Raw genomic sequence first — 17,592 nt, forward strand, 5'->3', positions numbered from 1 at the left:
AGTTAAAACTCTTAACCTGAAGTAAATGTCTACAAATCTGTACATTTAGTTTAGGCTTCCATCCTGAATTTTAAAACCATGCAGCCAATAATTCATAATCCATACATATCTTAAACCAACCATATCTCAAAAACCAAATTTATCATTTTCCCTCTAACATCAGCTACCATGTCTCAAAGCGAATGGCATTATCCAATTGTCCAAAATAGAAACCTAAAACTCTACCAAGGACCCTGTCCTTGACAATCTAATCAACCACAAGCCCTATTGATTTCATCTCCCATATTTTTCTTTTCTCATTTTCATTTCCCTAATTAGTACCTTGCTATAAACTAAAGTGTGTCCTCCCAACCCCAAATTCAAACACTGAAGCCCTACCTGCCAATGCAACTGTTTTGGAGTAAAGAAGCAATTAAAGTTAAATGAGATCCTAAGAGTGGGGCCTTATTCCTTATTCCAGTAGGATTAGTGACCTTTTAAGATGAAACAATACAGAGCTCTCTTGCTCTCTCTCTGCCATGTGAGAACACAGCAAGACAGCAGCTGCCTACAAGCCAAGAAGACAGCCCTTGCTAAGAATCAAATCACACAATGCTGTGATCCTGGACTTTCTGGTCTCTAGAACTGTAAGAAAAAATTCTGTTGTTTAAGTCACCCCGTCTGTGGCATATGTTATGGCAGCCCTCACAGTCTAAGACATCCCTCCTCACTTCCTGCCTCATAAATATTACCCTGCTCTAAACCCTCCTCCACTCTACCATCAGAATAATCCTCCACATGCAAAATATCAGGGCACCTCTCTGCATGCTATTACCTAGAAGGTAAAATGCAAACTCAAGGCTGGGCCTTATCTCCTACACCTTAACCCTTCAACAATACTCAACACCTTTTTGTTTTCTGAACGGGCCCGCCTGCCTTCCTGCCCTCTCATGTTTCTGCATTTGGGCACCTGCTGTTCTGGCAGCTGGGATGTCTTCCCAGCCTCTAGGGTGTACCATGGAGACTCCTATTCAAACTTCTCAAATCTCAACTCATGCTCTACTTTCCTCAATCATCGAATCGGCAGCCGTCCGTCTCGAGAGACGATGGTGTAGCTTCTTAAGAGTCTATCTGCACCGCCAAGAATGGCTGTGCAGTCCAACTCGGGAGTGACACGGTATCTGTCTCCTCCCGTGTTGTATCGACATCTTGTGATGACGCTGGAGTGTCCTCTCCAGTGAAGCTGAAGCTACAGAGCCTGGGCAGGGTGATATGGAGGGTCTGCTGTTGCCCATGCAGCAGACCCCCCCTCTCTTCGCAGCTGAAGGATCCAAGGGAAAGACGGAGTCAATACAGCTTGGCTTCAGGTGCGCCGCAGGAGTTGCCGGTGTTGACTACAACGTCAAACCGCCTTAGGGACTCCGGCTCCGGATTTTCTCTCGGGGTTTACTCCCTTAGCCTTTCCCCTGAAGAGGTATGCCGCAAGGCAGCGGAGGTTTTTTGGAGTCAGAGTTTTCCTTCTCTGATGTGCCCTGACTGGAAGATCGAACCAGCGACACTTAGCTCGCAGGCCGACGCTCAATCCACTGAGCCAAACCAGCCAGGGGCTTTCCTCAATCATACTCTTTAAGTATATAAAAGCATTTACCTTATTGTATTAAAAAGCCAGAGTGGTAGATCCTTAACTGATGCTCTAAAGAGTATTTAATGATTTATTTTTATTATAAATGATATTAGTAGTTGTACATTAGTACTATGATCGAATCATATTAGAGCAACACACCTTTGATATGATAAAGTGAAGAGCATACCCACCCAGTTCCTTTAGAAAAGACTCACTTAAGTGATAATTGACACATTAAAATTTCTTATAATCCATACCTCCTTCAGAAGTTCAACGCTGTGCTCCAGAAGGTGAATTAAAGATGAGCATTCCCCAGTTATCTTTAAGCTGACTTCAGAGACACACAGCAACTGAAGGGTCAGTTGGGTAAGCTGAATTTTCCAGAAAACAGGATGACGTGAAAGGCTTATATATACTTCCTCGATAAACAGCATCACTTCTGTTGTTTGTATCAAATCATTTATCTGTTAAAAAAAAGTCATTATATGATATCACAATAATGTACAAACCAAAGAATAATTTAAAGCTACATAAGGAATGTTAACAACAAAATATATTTCTCTAAATCAATAAAGCCTTAAGAAGATGAAGAAATGTACAGAACTCAAACCGGGTTAAACTATACAACTCAGTCTTTTCCTTTTGTCGCTAAACAAAGTAAATTTATTACTGTTTTTATTAACGCTGTCTGGTACCAAGTGATTTCACTATTTTTCTAACTTCTCTGAGTGCATACTTCTTAAGACAAATTACATGACAGTGCCAACATTTTGAAGGAAATTAGGTTTTGAGTTCTCCAAATGAACTCTCCTTTCTACAATTGCAACATAATTACCTGATAGTAAAAGGTTAGCAAGTTAGTCTAATGCACTGCTAAGTCCATCATCTGCCAAGGCATTTTCTCAGAAAACCTTAACTGAGAGCATCATTTCTATGCTCAGCAGGTGTAATGAAAGATCATATTCAAACGGTAGGGTATCTTCTCAAGAGGTATTAGGTAGGAAAGACTTGAATGCTCTTGAAAATCTCAATTCAATTCAAACCCAGCTGTTCTGTTCAAAATTCTGGAGTTGGTATTAAGGATAAGGTCCTGCTAGCAGACACACTGGCACTTCCCAGAGATTACAAACAATGAACCATCTGCTTCAATCAGGCGCCTGTGTCTGTTAAATTCATCAAGAGGAAAGCCTACAGTTGACCAGAGCTATACCATTCAACAGTTGTTATCATCATAATAAACCCCAGATGTCTATAAGTTATACACAGAGAGAAAAATTAATTCTTAGCAAATAAGAGAAAGAAAGATTATAATAAGGTCAAGATGGAGGATACAGCAGAAAATACTGTTATATAAAATAAATGTGAAAGGCTCAGTAAATTATTTTGCTCTTTTGCAAATATACAGTGGGAGAGGCAAACAGCCATCAAAAAATAAAAGGGATTTAAAATGAAGTAAATCCTCTTGATTATTTGACATTTTGTACATACTTGAAATATTCCATAATAAAAATAAATTGAAAGGCAACCTCAGCAAGTAAGCACTATAAAGGCTCTCTAATCTTTATCATTACCAAAATTCTTAACAAGAACAATTTTGAAGTAATGTTCTCTTTTTATGTAGAAATGGATAATGTGTGATGACAAGCATCACAATTATAAACAAAACTATTGGGACTAAAATCAACAGTAAAGCTTAAGAGAGGTAAGTCCAAATAAAGACAGTTCCAAAATTTTTAAATTGAAGAACAGTTGGCATTAGAAGAACAGGAAATAGTAGTCCTACTGACCACCATCTGAGCATGGCTATTTCTAAAAACAAGTCGTCGTCGTCGGCAGCCGTCCGTCTCGAGAGACGATGGTGTAGCTTCTTCAGAGTCTATCTGCACCGCCAAGAATGGCTGTGCAGTCCGACTCGGGAGTAAGTAATAATTAATTAATTAGCTAACAAACTAATGTGATCATATTCAAGTGCTCAGTATGGATCAATACTGTATTCAACTCTAAGAAGAACGTTTCATAGTAACACAATGTGAGCACCAATAAACTAGACAATTCCTGCCAAAGGATAGTGAAAAGTCTGGAAATCATTTCTTGTGAAGAAATAAAGAAATTGATGATATAAAGGAAGGAGAGAGGGAAGGATGGAAAGGAAGAAAAGGAAGGCAGAGAGAAAGACAACACAAAATAGGATGCAGATTGGCTTTTTAAAAAGCTTTTTATGTTCTAAGAATGGTGACTAATGAATAAAGTCTTAGGAAAATGCAGGTCAATTAGAAGTACGTGCTTTTGAAACAAGAAAAAAAGAAAGGAAGAAAGGAAGAAAGGAAGAAAGAAAGAAAGAAAGAAAGAAAGAAAGAAAGAAAGAAAGAAAGAAAGAAAGAAGGAAGGAAGGAAGGAAGGAAGGAAGGAAGGAAGGAAGGAAGGAAGGAAGGAAGGAAGGAGGGAGGGAAGTAAGAAAGAAAGAAAGAGAAAGAAAGGAAAGAAGGAAGAAATGGTTGCCTTGCAAAATAACATACTTCCTATTACTAAAATAATTCATTTGTCATGGGATGATTGTGTTTTAAAGAGTATAAGAAATACCTGTAATCAGTGGGAAAATGGATTACATTGCTACTAAGATCCTTCCCAATGCTGAGATTCTTCATTCTCATAAAGCCGATATGTTAAGTGATTATATGTGTTTACATTGCTAGTTCCATTTGTTTTAAATGATGTATTTCTTTTTTTCCCTCACCTATGTCAACTATATTAACATGCCACAGATGCCCAGAAATATTCTACAGAGCTGACTTGGAGAAGTATTTAGGCTTGTCAATATAGTTTCTCAAAGGTGAAGACAAACATCTATCAAAGAGCCAAGAACAGTAATGAAAGGAAGGTGTGAAATTACCGTAGTTCAAGATGTTCTGCCTATACATTGCATTACTGTCAACACAAAACAAAAGCTTTGGAAAAGCCACAGGAGAATTCATTTTAATGAACTTTTCTATTCCTTGATTACAGGAAAGCCAATTCATGAGTCACAAAGGAAAGATTCACTATAGTCATTCCTTGCTAACACAAACTTAAAACAGGTAATCTGTGACCTCAAGTGATCACTGAAAAATATTCACAGATTCTCTCCATTAGGTAAGCCGCATGGGGCTCAGACTCTAGACAAAGGTCAAACTTCAGTGATGGGATCGACAGCCTGATAAATGAATCACTACATTAAAATCACAACACACTGGCAACTGGAGGTTTGTTTTTGTTTTGTGTTTTAAATCTGCAGTTATAGAGATATTAGCTCAAATTTATCTCTCCCCTGAATTCCCCAGGCATTTTATCCATGCCTCTGTTAAATATCTTTCATCTAACTACTTTTGAATGATGAGACTTTTTATACTTGTTTTAATTCTCTTAGTAGACCGTGGCTTCTCAAAAGCAGGATCCATCAGGGTCACCACACATGTGGAAACTGAAATTCAGCCCGCACTCAGCCGGTCAAGCCCTGTGTCCCAGGGCTGTAACTGCTCTGAGATACACCTTTTTCTAATTTGCACAGAGGTCTCTCTCTTTTTTTTCCCTATAATTCAGTGTCTTGCATAAGGAGAAGTTCAACTCAAGATTCATTTCCCTGAGAAGCCGTCTTAAAGAAGTTTTCTTTCCTACCAGTACTAAAATGGACTATGTCGATTTATATAACTGTAAATTTAGTTAACATTATATATATATATATATAAATATTAAATATAGATTTGATTCATCATTTCCAAAGCCTGTAAGCATTTCTAGAGCTAGAACTGTGTCTCCGTTTGCCAGGCCACAGAGGTTCTGCTTAATGCGTGACAATAACAACACCACTTGCTGATGCTGTATTAATGAAGGAGGATGAAAGGCCTTACCTGTAAACATGGAATCATGTCACAACAAAGCTGCAGTATCTGTTGTTCCAATATTGATGGCTGTTCTTTGTCACAAGGAACCCGGGGTTGAAGTAAGACTTTTAGTAAGGCTAGTCTGAGCTTAGCATATTCTTGTAACTGGGATGGTTCACAATATAGATACCATAGAAATGGTGCCATAATTTGGATGCATGAAACTTCTGACCTACAAAACATGTAACACAGAAGCCAGTCACTGAGTTAAAGAGTATCAAGCAGGTGTCAAATATCAACTAATAGTTCATGACCTACCATAAACTATGTTATCATCAAGTTTAACTTTTTATCATGATTCTTCTATTCCATCATGACCTACCTAGACCCACACCAAACAGTTCTTTGTACACACTGGAGAAAATGACTTAGCACCTGAAGACCATAAGCCTGATGGCCAGGAATAGGAGAGTCTCTACTTGCACACTTGAATAGCATCTATATCGCAGTCTTAAGTGAATATCAGAATCATCTGAGAACCCGTTTAAACTCATAGATGTTAGAACCCATTGACCACTAATATAACACAGGTCTACATTTTTGAAAAAACTCTATAGTTGAGATTCTATATATAACAAAGACACACAGACAACCCAAGAAAATAATAAGTTAATATTTACTTGTGAACTTTTTAACATGGTATGCAAGTAACTGTACTTTATGGCTTTAAAGTAATTTGATACTCAACACAACTCTATAAAATAAAAAACATTGGGTTGGCCAAAAAGTTTATTTAGGTTTTTTTTTTTTTGTAAAATAAAACACATTTTTCATTTTCATCAATAACTTTACGGATTTGGATATGTTGAGTATGTTGGCTATCTCCCACATGGCATGACGTTGATTGTTCTCAATGTCTCAATTTGATTGCTATCAACTTCAACTGGTCTACCCAACCATGGAGCATCATCCAGCAAGAAATCTCCAGTACAAAACTTCACAAACCACTTTTGACACCTTTGATTGGTCACAGCACCTTCTCCATACACTGCACATTTTTTTTTTTTTTTACATTTAGTTGCATCTTTACCTTTCTTGAAATACTAAAGATAATATGCTGAAAATGTTGCATATTTTCTTCCATCTTCAATATTAAAATGGCTATACAAAAATTCACCAATTTTGATGTTTTTTTAAATGCACAGCTGTTAGAATACAATCTAACAAAATTGTTTTGGATGAAGGTAAAAATAACTAAGTACTACAAGAGCCATCTTACAGAAAAAAAAAAAAAAACTAACTAACTTTTTGGCCAACCCAATATTATATGACACTGTGCAGAAACTGAGGCAGAGAGGTGAAGTAATTTGCCAAGTCCCTCCACTTAAAGCTCTTCCTATTCAAAGGAGGAAGACCTTACCAATCTTTTATATCTTTAAATTTCAATATATCCCAATAACTCCAAGTCCAAAGTCACTAAAATGCCAAAATGACTTTTCAAATATAAAAATTTAATAACCTTGAACAAGTCATTAACTAGCTTAAAAGAGTTCATCCTTAAGATAAAATATTTAGCCCAACTCACAAACCTTCCATATTTTGGCCACTGCTTATCTTTCCAGCCTTATTTCTTTCTCTTCTCCATTCTCCACTGAACACTAAACTTTCAGATCTCCCATCGGGTCATCAAGCTTCTTTCTCACTTGCTATTTCCTCTACCTGTAATATTGTCCTCTTTCTTTTTTTCCTGTTCCTCCCTCTGCCTAATTTCTATCATCTTTCAGTTCTCTCCTTTAAGAGGACTTCCTGAAGGCCTTCCCTGATACCTAGCCTAGGACAGAGCCCCACGGGACAATGAATTTATCATCATTATTTTTTTAATATCTCTATCCTTTGCCAGACTATAAGCCAAATGAGGGCATGGACCAACCATGGATTTGTTTACTTCTGTATAACCAATAACTATACACAGCCGGCCTTCAAATAGATGCATTTGATCATTAATTGATTCAGTTAAACTAAATTGTAGTTTTAAAATTAGCACATACCAATTAAATGTTATAACTTTATTTTAATATTTTTCATATTTATTACACATAAAAAATTTTAGGTAAGATACAAAGATGACCCAGGAGTTATCTATTCTTAAAAAGCACAAAATCTAACAGGGGCAATCAGTTCTATTTCTGAACTAGAGGACAGAAAGTGAAAATCACTAAAGGAAAGGTGTAGCCCTGGCTGGTGTGGCTCAGTGGATTGAGCACCAGCCTGTGAACCAAAGGGTCACCGGTTGGATTCCCAGTCACGGCACATGCATGAGTTGCGAGCCAGGTCCCCGGTTAGGGGTGCATGAGAGGCAACCACACATTGATGTTTCTCTTCCTCTCTTTCTCTCTCCCTTCTCTCTCTCTAAAAATAATAAATAAAATCTTTTTAAAAAAAGGTATAAAGAGCAACGTTGCATAAAGAAACAGTATTTGAGTTATGATTTACCCATTTATTTATTTCTTTTTAGAGAGAGAGGGTAAGGGCAGGAGTAAGAGAAGGACAGAAACATCGATGTGAGGGACAAACCAGGCATATGCTCTGACCAGGAATCAAACTGGCAACCTTTCACTTTGTGGAACAACACCCAACCAACTCAGCCACACGGGTCAGGGCTAAATTATGATTGACAATGTAATTTTATAATACTATACATTTTACAACAAAGTGATTTCAAAATATCATTACCATTAATAAAAATCTTAAAGTTACTAAATCTGTAAGAGGTAATTAATTTATTCATTTATTTATTCTCTGGGCACTATGTACTTAATACCTATATATCATTCACTCTTCTATATGCTAGAAACAAAAAAAATAGATTAAATCCTTCCTCTGATAGAGCTCACAGTCTGGAAGTTTTGTTTTGTTTTTCTCAAGAGCACAAATACACAATCTACAAAAATACAAAAGGATTTTTTTGAGTTCATAATTATTACTGAACATATCTTTATCAAACCATCCACTTTAGAAAACTAAAAGCGGCTTCATAGATCATGTAAGGATGATGTACTCTGAGTTAGACTATGAAGCACAGGTTTTCAGAAAAGAGATTTGGAAACATTGTTTCCCCATCTCTCTCTAATAATGTATTCCCAAAGAAGAAATACAATCCAGGTGTCAAGAACATCTACTCTTAGCTTATCAGTTTTCTCCTATGCTGAGATGCTGAAGGTGAAATGCAAGGTTCATATAAAGAAATATATTTCCAAGATACTGTTATTATTTGACACCAGGAGCATAATGTTGAATTTTCTTAAGTACAGTATACTATTATGCTATTTAAAACTCTCCTTGGCTTAATCTGTCTTAATTTTAGATACTGCATTTCCTTTATATTCCCTAAGTGGTATCTAATGATTGACAGGGCTTATGAGAAAAAAGAAAATAATAAAGCATAACCAGAAATCCTAATGTGATTAAGACTGTTTAAAAATGTAAAGGGGGATAAGTAAGGGAAGGGTTTAGTCAAGGAACGTGTATAAATGACTCACGGACATGGACAATGGGAACGGATATGATTGTGGGAGAAGGGGTGGGCTGGGTGGGGGGGAGCAATGGGGAAAAAATGGGACAACTGTAATTGAAAAACCAAAAACTAAAATTAAAAAAAAAAAGATTAAAAAAAAATGTAAACAAGTGTGCGTGTATCTACATATACATCTTTCATATATCTGTTTACCATTAAGAGTTAGAAGTGGCAGGAAAAGACCTGGAAGGAGAGTAAAAAACTCAGGCTTTCAGCCTCATTCTGCCATTCGCCAGCCATGTGACCTTGAGCAAGTTGTTTAATGTGACTCTCCTTAGTTCCCTCATCTGAAACAATGTATTAGACTAGACAACCTTAAAGTCTCCAGGTCTAAAGACCAGGACATCACTGTCAATTTACACAATTCTCAGTTCCACGAAGGTGAAGTTTTAACATTACAAGGCCTTCTATTAATGAATGCAGAATTTAATTATAAAATAGTATCCCCCACCAAACTTTGAATGATGATATATGTTATTTCTGCATATCTCTATACTATTAAAAATAAGTGCAAACAGCTAGGCTAATTAGTAGTTCCTAACACAGAAAGAGCTAGCTTACAGGCTATCTTCACAAAATTTTGCCTCCTTCCCATAGTTGTGAATCATTATTTATATTAAAAATTATCCATATCTTTATTTTTTATTATATTTTATTGATTATGCTATTACAGTTGTCCAGATTTCCCCACTTTGCAGCCCTCCACCCAGGAATCCCATTCCCTCAGGCAATCCCCACACCATTGCTCATATCCATGGGTCAGGTGTATAAGTTCTTTGGTGAATCCATTTCCTTTCCTTTACATCCCCATGGCTATTCTATAACTACATATTTGTACTTCTTAATCCTCTCACCTCTTCATTCACTCCCCCAAACCCACCTGAATGCTCTCCATATCCATGATTCTGTCTTTATTCTTATTTGCTTAGATTATTTCTTAGATTCAACTGTTGATAGATATTTACTGTCATTTTATTATTCATAGTTTTGATCTTCTTTTTCTTAAATAAATCCCTTTAATATTTCATATAATAATGGTTTGGTGATGATTAACTCTTTGTTTCTTTTTCTTGTTGTTGTTGTTGTTTTTTGCCTGGGAAGCCCTTTATCTGCCCTTTGATTCTAAATGATAGCTTTCCTGGGTAGAGCAGTCTTGGCTGCAGGTCCCTGCTTTTCATAACTTTGAATATTTCTAGCCAGTCCCTTCTAGCCTGCAAAGTTTCTTTTGAGAAATCAGCTGACAGTCTTATGGGAACTGCCCTGCAGTAATTAACTTCTTTTTTCTTGCTGCTTTTAAGATTCTCTCTTTATCCTTAACTTTTGACATTTTAGTTATAATGTGTCTTGGTGTGGTCCTCTTTGCATCCATCTCATTTGGGACTCTCTGTGCTTTTTGGACTTGCATGTCTCTTTCCTTCACCAAATTAGGAAAGTTTTCTGTTACTATTTTTCAAATAGATTTCCAATTTCTTGCCCTTTTTCTTCTCCTTCTGGCACCCCTATGATACGAATGTTGGAATACTTGAAGTTGTCACAGAGGTTGCATATAATATCCTCAATTTTTTGGATTCTGTTTTCTTCTTGTTGTTCTGATTGGTTGTTTTTTGCTTCTTTATGTTCCAAATCATTGATTTCATCCTCAGCTTCATCCATCTACTGTTGTTTTCCTGTAAATCATTCTTTATTTCAATCAGTGTATCCTTTGTTTCTGATTGGATCTCTTTGATGCTTTTGAGGTCCTCACTTTGTTCCTTGACCACTCTTATAAGCAGTGTTTTGATGTCTGCATCTGATAGATTGCTTATCTCCATTTTGTTTAATCTTTTCTGCAGTTTTAATCTGTTCTTTCATTTGGGCCATGCTTTGTCTCCTCATTTTGGCAGCCTCCCTGTGTTTGTTTCTATGTATCAGTTAGAGCTGTTTTGACTCCATGTCTTGGCAGTGTGGACTAATGTAGTAGGTGTCCTGTATAGTACAGTGTCACAGCCTTCCCCATCACCAAAGCTGGGTACTCAAGGTTCGCCCTCTGTGTGGACTGGGTACACCTTCCTCTTGTAGTTGAGTCTTGATTGCTGCTGGCAGGTCAATGGGAGGGATTTACTCACACCAGTGAGCTACAAAAACTGGCTGTGATAACTGCCCACCAATATCCACCTTCCATGTAGGATCGGCTGTGCAGGGGCAGGGTGGTGATGCTCCAATGTGGTCTATAGCTGCCCATTGGGTGTCCAGGCCCTAGGTTTCCCAGGTAGTTCAGGCCAAGGTCAGCCCCCTCCTATGTTCTGCCTGGGGCCACCCTGCATGTGCTTTAAAGCAATCTGAGATGGCCACTGCTTGTGTTGGATTTGGAGATTCCCAAGCAAAGCCAAGTTGTGAATCTAGGCTGGCTGCTGCTACTGCCAGGCCCGAGGCCACTAAACAAAAGGTTTACGGGCTGGTGGATTACAGGAGCTGGTGGCTTACAGAGGCCGGCTGTTGCATATTTTATAGGAATTAAAAGTTGTGAAGCAGGAGCTAAGACCAGCTATTCATATGGAAAAGTCATGATTAACAGTTTGGATGGGCCCATAAGTTGGATGGAACGGTGTCTCTTGGAATCTCCAGGGTGGGGCAAACAGTGTTAGCCAGGTTGATGAAGTCTCAGATGTGGCACCTGCGTGCCTGTCGGCTCTGTGGTGGCAGGGCTCAGAAAAGGGACAATGGCCTCTATCTGCCTTCCTGCCCAGGAGATAGCCATCCCCAGCTCCCACATTGATGCCAGACACTTCAGATTTTCCCTGTATGCCACTGGTGTCTTTCAAGGTACTACCCCGGTATCCATCTTCTTTCTAAACAACAACTTAAAACTACTAAGTTAACTTACTCTAAAATTAAATCTCAATAAAACTAATAGTCTGCTGAAAAATGTAATCAGAATTACAATTTCTACTGCAAAGGATAACCTCATAGTGCATAAGTAGAAATGAGGCAATTGAAGTAATTCTTTGCAAATAAATATAAAACAATTTAGAACCTCCAAAAGGCCCTAGATAGCCTACCCTACCACTGAGAATTTAAATGAAAGGAATAATAAAAGCTTACCAGTAAATAAACCAAAGCCTATTAATAATCCTTTTTTCCTATGACTATCTGGACAAATTTCATTAGGATAACTACATCCAAATCCCAAAATAACACTCCTTTAAAATGAAAATAATAAAAAACTAAATAAATTACTTGTAAATTGAAGCACTGAAAAAGAGATTCTTAATAAGCTTAATGACAAATCTGTCAAATTAGCGGCAACATCCTTAAAAAGTATCCCCCTCTATTTAAAGACAGATGTCATTAAACAAACATGTTTATTATAAAATTGTCATTTTTGGTTTCTGACATAGTTGGTCAAAGACTTATTTGGTAATCTTACCTTTGAAAATGCAATCCTAGGTGAGAAAAGAAAGGATGATGATGTTTAGCTTGAGCTGTTCATTTAAATGCCACATGGATTTTCTGACTGGGAGATGATTACAAGGATCCCTATATCTCTTTAAAACTTCCTACAGCAGTATATCTTGCCTAGAAATTCCATCTAAAATTTAAGTTATGGACTCAAATGGTGTTCTAAGAAACTACATATAGGACTTTATAAAAACTTCAAGAACAGAAAAACATGAATGAAGTTGGTGTGGTGAGTATAACTCAGTCATTGGATTACTCTAGCTAATAGTATCCTATCATAACCTCACATCATGGTACTATGTGTATATTATATCCTTTAGAAGGCACTCTAGAACCCACTGCCTGGGTCCAGCCAATCTGTGGGCCTTGTGTGTAAAAATCCAACACTTACAGAGCACCTACAAATATGCCAGGCATTATTAATACAAAGAATATTGACAAAGTCTTACACTTGCCCTAAGGAAGGTTTCACAGTTTACAGAGGAGAGTTAAGTATAAGACAATGGAGTAAGTATAATGTCAGAAATCACAAATGAAATTATGGGAGCACATAAAAGATACCTAACCCAGCCTGTGGTAAGCAACAGCCTCCTAGGAGAAAGCCTAAACAGAGATTTAAAAGGGAGAAATTAGTTAGCAAAGGGTTGCAGTAAGATTTAAGACATTAAGGTGGGTACTAACAAACAAAAGCACAAAGGCAAGGTAATAGCACTCCTTCCTGTGTGGAAGTCAAGTGTATTGCTGAATACACAATTAATGAATTGTGAGATAAAGATAGGAAAAGATAAAATTGGTGAAACGGGTGAAACCATATCATACATAGAGTCTAGCATAATATACTAGATTTTATCTTGTAGCCTGGGGATTTTGCAACTGTTTCAGAAATAAAACTCTCTCTTTTTTTAAAAACAGAAAGCTTCTATAAGATATTAACATGTAAGTTTTATAAAAACAGATCTGAATGAGGTGGGGGATTCCCTGTACTTAGCCCATACACTGCAAGTGCAGTTTGAAACCACAATTGTGGTGACTTAAGCAAAGGAGTGATACAAAAAGATTTGCTCTCTTGTTATATCACTCTGATGGTGTATAGAGAATGGGTTTGAGCAAGATGAAATTAGAGGCAAAGATGTCAGTTAGAAACAAGTGGCCAAAGCCAAAAGATGATGACCTATGCCAGTGTCATGGTAGTAAGCATGGAAGAAAGGGTAGTCCTGAGGACCATCAGGAGGCCTTGGTGAAGCTAAACCAAATGCTCAGATGGTTGCTATCTAGTCCCAGCTGGAACTATCACTTGATCCCAGTTGGCAGGTTTCTAATAGGGACAGTTTAACTCACTAATCAATTTCCAGAGGGGAAAAACTATCTTCTAAATGTATTGTGTATGGAGTATCAAGGCTTTATGCCCTGTTTTATATTATTGCTAGGAGAAACTAATTGATTTGGTTTTTTGCTTTACATTAATTAACACAACTATTAAAACAATTTATAATTAAAATTTTTTTAATGTAGCTTACTGAATATTTCTAATCAACTTTCCTTAACTAACCAATGCTTAACTTGTTTAATAATAGCTTTTATTATATTTAATATTTGAACAATCAATAAATGTGGTTGGTTTTTATATCCTTACTCTTAGAAAGAAAATAAAGAACTATATATGCTCAAAGACATTTCTTTTCTTCAGTCAAAGCAGCTTAAAAAGAAAAAAATTCAAGCTTTAAAATTAGCATATATCATTCCATTGCGCTCAGTTATTTTATTTTAAATTACCTTTCAGGGCATTGCTGGAAAAAAGCTGTCAGCTGCTGCAAAAGTACTGGCCAGCAATCAGGTCTGTGTTCAAGCACAGTGATCAAAGGCTGAGGATGATTTCTGAAAAACACAGAAAAGTCACACTGTAAACTCATTTCAGGACTATACATTCTCAATATCCAAATATAGCAGAAAAAAAAGAAAGGCCAATGCCATCTAGAGACATTTTTTCAGAATTCATAATTGTCACAAAATTATCATCTGCTCCATTTGTTGGCAAGATAATTCATTAGAACTGACATTTTTTTCATTAAACTGTTTTGCAGAAAAGAGAATGAACCCCAAATCTTAGAGACCCAAACCTGAGAACAAAGCTGAGAACCGACTCTGCCACTTAAGAGCTCTATTACCAACCAGCTCCTGAGTCCAGTAGCTCTCTCATCTCCATCCCTTGATTCCTTCATTCCTGCAAGTCACACCTCCTTCTGCTGCTCTCATAAAAATACATGGAAGGTTCCACTTTCTCTAACATTGCCCCAACTTTTAAGCACTGTCTCCTCTCTGTTCCCATTTACCCGCATTTTACTCAGTGTAGGACTCCGTGTTCCCCCAGCATATTTAAGAGGGGAAAAAGAAAATATTTCTCCTACTTCAAACAACAAACTGTCCACACTGAAAACTCTTGAAATTTGTCTTGAATGAGGATGAATTTTATTTTATTTGGGCTTTATTCATTAAGATACCTAAAAAACCTATACAAAACATAAGACCTGAAATCTGAAGAATTCTTAAGAAAAAGAAGGAAGCACAAGTTATTTTAAATATTTCAAAAAGTCTACCAGAAACTCTCAATTCATTAGATTTTTCAAATATGAAGCACTATACAAAGTTTTTAGTTATTATGGATGTGGCTTTTACCTCCAAAAAAATTTTTTAAATAAAATGTAAATGATCATTATAAATTCAAAAATAGAGAAGTATCCATATTTTAATATAAAAGGAATCAAAGACATAATGTAAATTTTAACCCAACAAAATATCACTAGTAATAATTAAAAAAAAAAAAAAAAAGAATGGGCAGACTAGTTTCACTGAAATTATCTTTTAAGATTGCCTTCTTGGTAATTCTGAAAGTGTGATCAGCTTACCAGCAATATCAGCATCACCTGGGAACTTGTTAGAACCAGCCCTCCAGACAATTATGATGCACTGCTATAAAGCAGTGGGTTCTTAACCCTGACGGCAAGTTAGATTCATTTGTGGAGCTCTTTAAAAATAGCCCAACGTCCAGGTCTCAATTATACTGAGGTTGCTAGGAATGGAGCCCAGGCATTAGTAATTTTTAAAAACTCCTCTAGCAATTTTAATGTTTTGCAAGGATTGAGAACCACTACAAGTAAAACACCACAGAAGAAGTAAGTTGTTAGGAATTAGAAAGTTTTCTGATTTTTGTTTTCTCTCCCTTAACAGAAAAGTATGTCACATCCATCACATTCAACCACTCATCTTAAACACCTCTCTGACACTACTACACAGTTCTGGCTATTATAACACCATCTCTTTATTTTCTCCTCAACCTCACCTAATCTATCAAGCACGAACTTCACTGGCTGGCAGCATGTTTTGCTAAAGCACAAGCTATTTCTGACTGATCAAGTTACTGCCATTACAAGGGATCGTTCTCTAAGCAATTTGTTTATGCCAAAACTCAAAATTCATATAAAAATCACATTTCCGAATTTCAAAGTTTTTGGCAGTTAAATCTATCTAGAACTTGCTTCTACTGTGTTTGCCAAAGATACTAAGCAACACATGTAACGAATCCTAAAAGCATCTCAGGTATGTCACAGCAACTGAAATTCTTAAGTAAGAGTTTAGTAGGTCATGTTCAAGTAAACATGAGTAAAAAGAAGAGAACAACAACTGCAATTATTTTATCTATGTTTTCTACTAATGAAAAACACCATAATGAAATAAGGAGCCAGCTAGTGGTGGCATTTATGACTATTTGAAAAGGAAATCCAACAAGTTACCACATAGTTTTTGTGTGATCATAAAGCACTAAAGTGCTTCTTAATATACTTCCATTATGTCATTCTCTACACTTTCCCACTCCTCACACCCCCTGAACGTTAAATATCTCCTTTTTAAACGTTACTAATGAACAATACAAACAAAAGAGCAAAATATAACCAGAGGCATGGAAACAAGGGACAGACTGACAGTGACCAGGGGGGAAGGAGGAGGGGGAGAAGGAAGAAAAGAAAGGGAAGGGGCTAGTCAAGGAACGTGTATAAGTGACTCATGGACATGGACAACGGGGAGGGGAGTGACTGTGGGAGAAGCGGTGGGTCGGGTGGGGGGAAGCAATAGGGGGAAAAGTAGGACAACTGTAATAGAAAAACAATAAATAAATTTTTTAAAAAGTTAGTTTTGTCCAAATTAAATCAGGTCAAGAGAAATAAGAGATAGCATGGACAACGGGGAGGGATATGATTGTGGGAGAAGGGGTGGGCTGGGTGGGGGGGAGTAAGGGGGGAAAAAAGGGACAACTGTAATTGAAAAATCAAAAAATTAAATTAAAAAAAGAAAAAAGAAATGCTGCACAAGTGGCCAAAAATTCCACTGCAATTCACCTTCTATATTTCACAGGATTGTGGGAACCACTCTAGCTCTGTTGCTTGAAACTGAAGTCAAGTTTTGCTAGTTACTGAATTGTGCAAATTCTATTTAGTATCTCAGACTTAAACTCTAAAGATAATATTAAGTAGAATATAGTAGGTTAAGGATTATCAAATTAATTACTGATTTAGACATCTGGAAAAATTTTCACAGAATTGATTATATCTGATCCAAGTGGAAATATTGTAGGAAATATGTAATATTTCCACCAAGAAACTGAAAACCTTAAGGGAGAAGACTAGTCCAAAATAAGAACATTGACTCTTATCATTGATTAACACTTTCTTATTAATGTTATACTAAATCAACTGAATACTACTAACCTAAAATTAATTGTAATTGCCAAAATTTAGTTTTGATATTTTAAGCATAAGGAAGCAAAGAGCAAAATTCTCCCTTAAGAATTGTTAAGTTGGTATGTAAATATAAGTAAAATATATAAAGCCTTATGCTTAACTAATAGAATGGATGCATTTTCTAATTAAGTATATTGTATCGTGGAACTGCCATATGTAAGGGTATCTAGATCTTGGCAGTACTGACATTTGGGGCTACATATTTCTTTGTTGTGGGGTTGCCCAATGAACTACAGGATGTTTAGAATCATTCCTGGCCACTACCCCCAGGATTCTAACAGCATTCACTCAAAAATGTCTCCAGACATGAACAAATGTCATCTGGTA

At 36.7% G+C, this 17,592-nt stretch overlaps 1 protein-coding gene across 1 annotated transcript in view; it reads right to left on the reverse strand.

Annotated features, from left to right (window-relative positions):
• Positions 1 to 17,592, reverse strand: part of FOCAD (focadhesin) — a 336,121-nt gene that overhangs the window by 240,822 nt on the left and 77,707 nt on the right. Inside the window, exons 6-8 of the mRNA XM_090274062.1 lie at positions 14,246 to 14,347; positions 5,488 to 5,692; positions 1,861 to 2,067 (exon numbers count right to left, since the gene is read on the reverse strand). Coding sequence (XP_090130188.1) covers positions 1,861 to 2,067; positions 5,488 to 5,692; positions 14,246 to 14,347 — 514 coding nt within the window. The remainder of the gene's footprint in view (positions 1 to 1,860; positions 2,068 to 5,487; positions 5,693 to 14,245; positions 14,348 to 17,592) is intronic.

This window comes from Furipterus horrens, unplaced genomic scaffold (assembly GCF_987537825.1).
Source record: "Furipterus horrens unplaced genomic scaffold, mFurHor1.1.pri manual_scaffold_4, whole genome shotgun sequence".
Classification (NCBI taxonomy): domain Eukaryota; kingdom Metazoa; phylum Chordata; class Mammalia; order Chiroptera; family Furipteridae; genus Furipterus; species Furipterus horrens.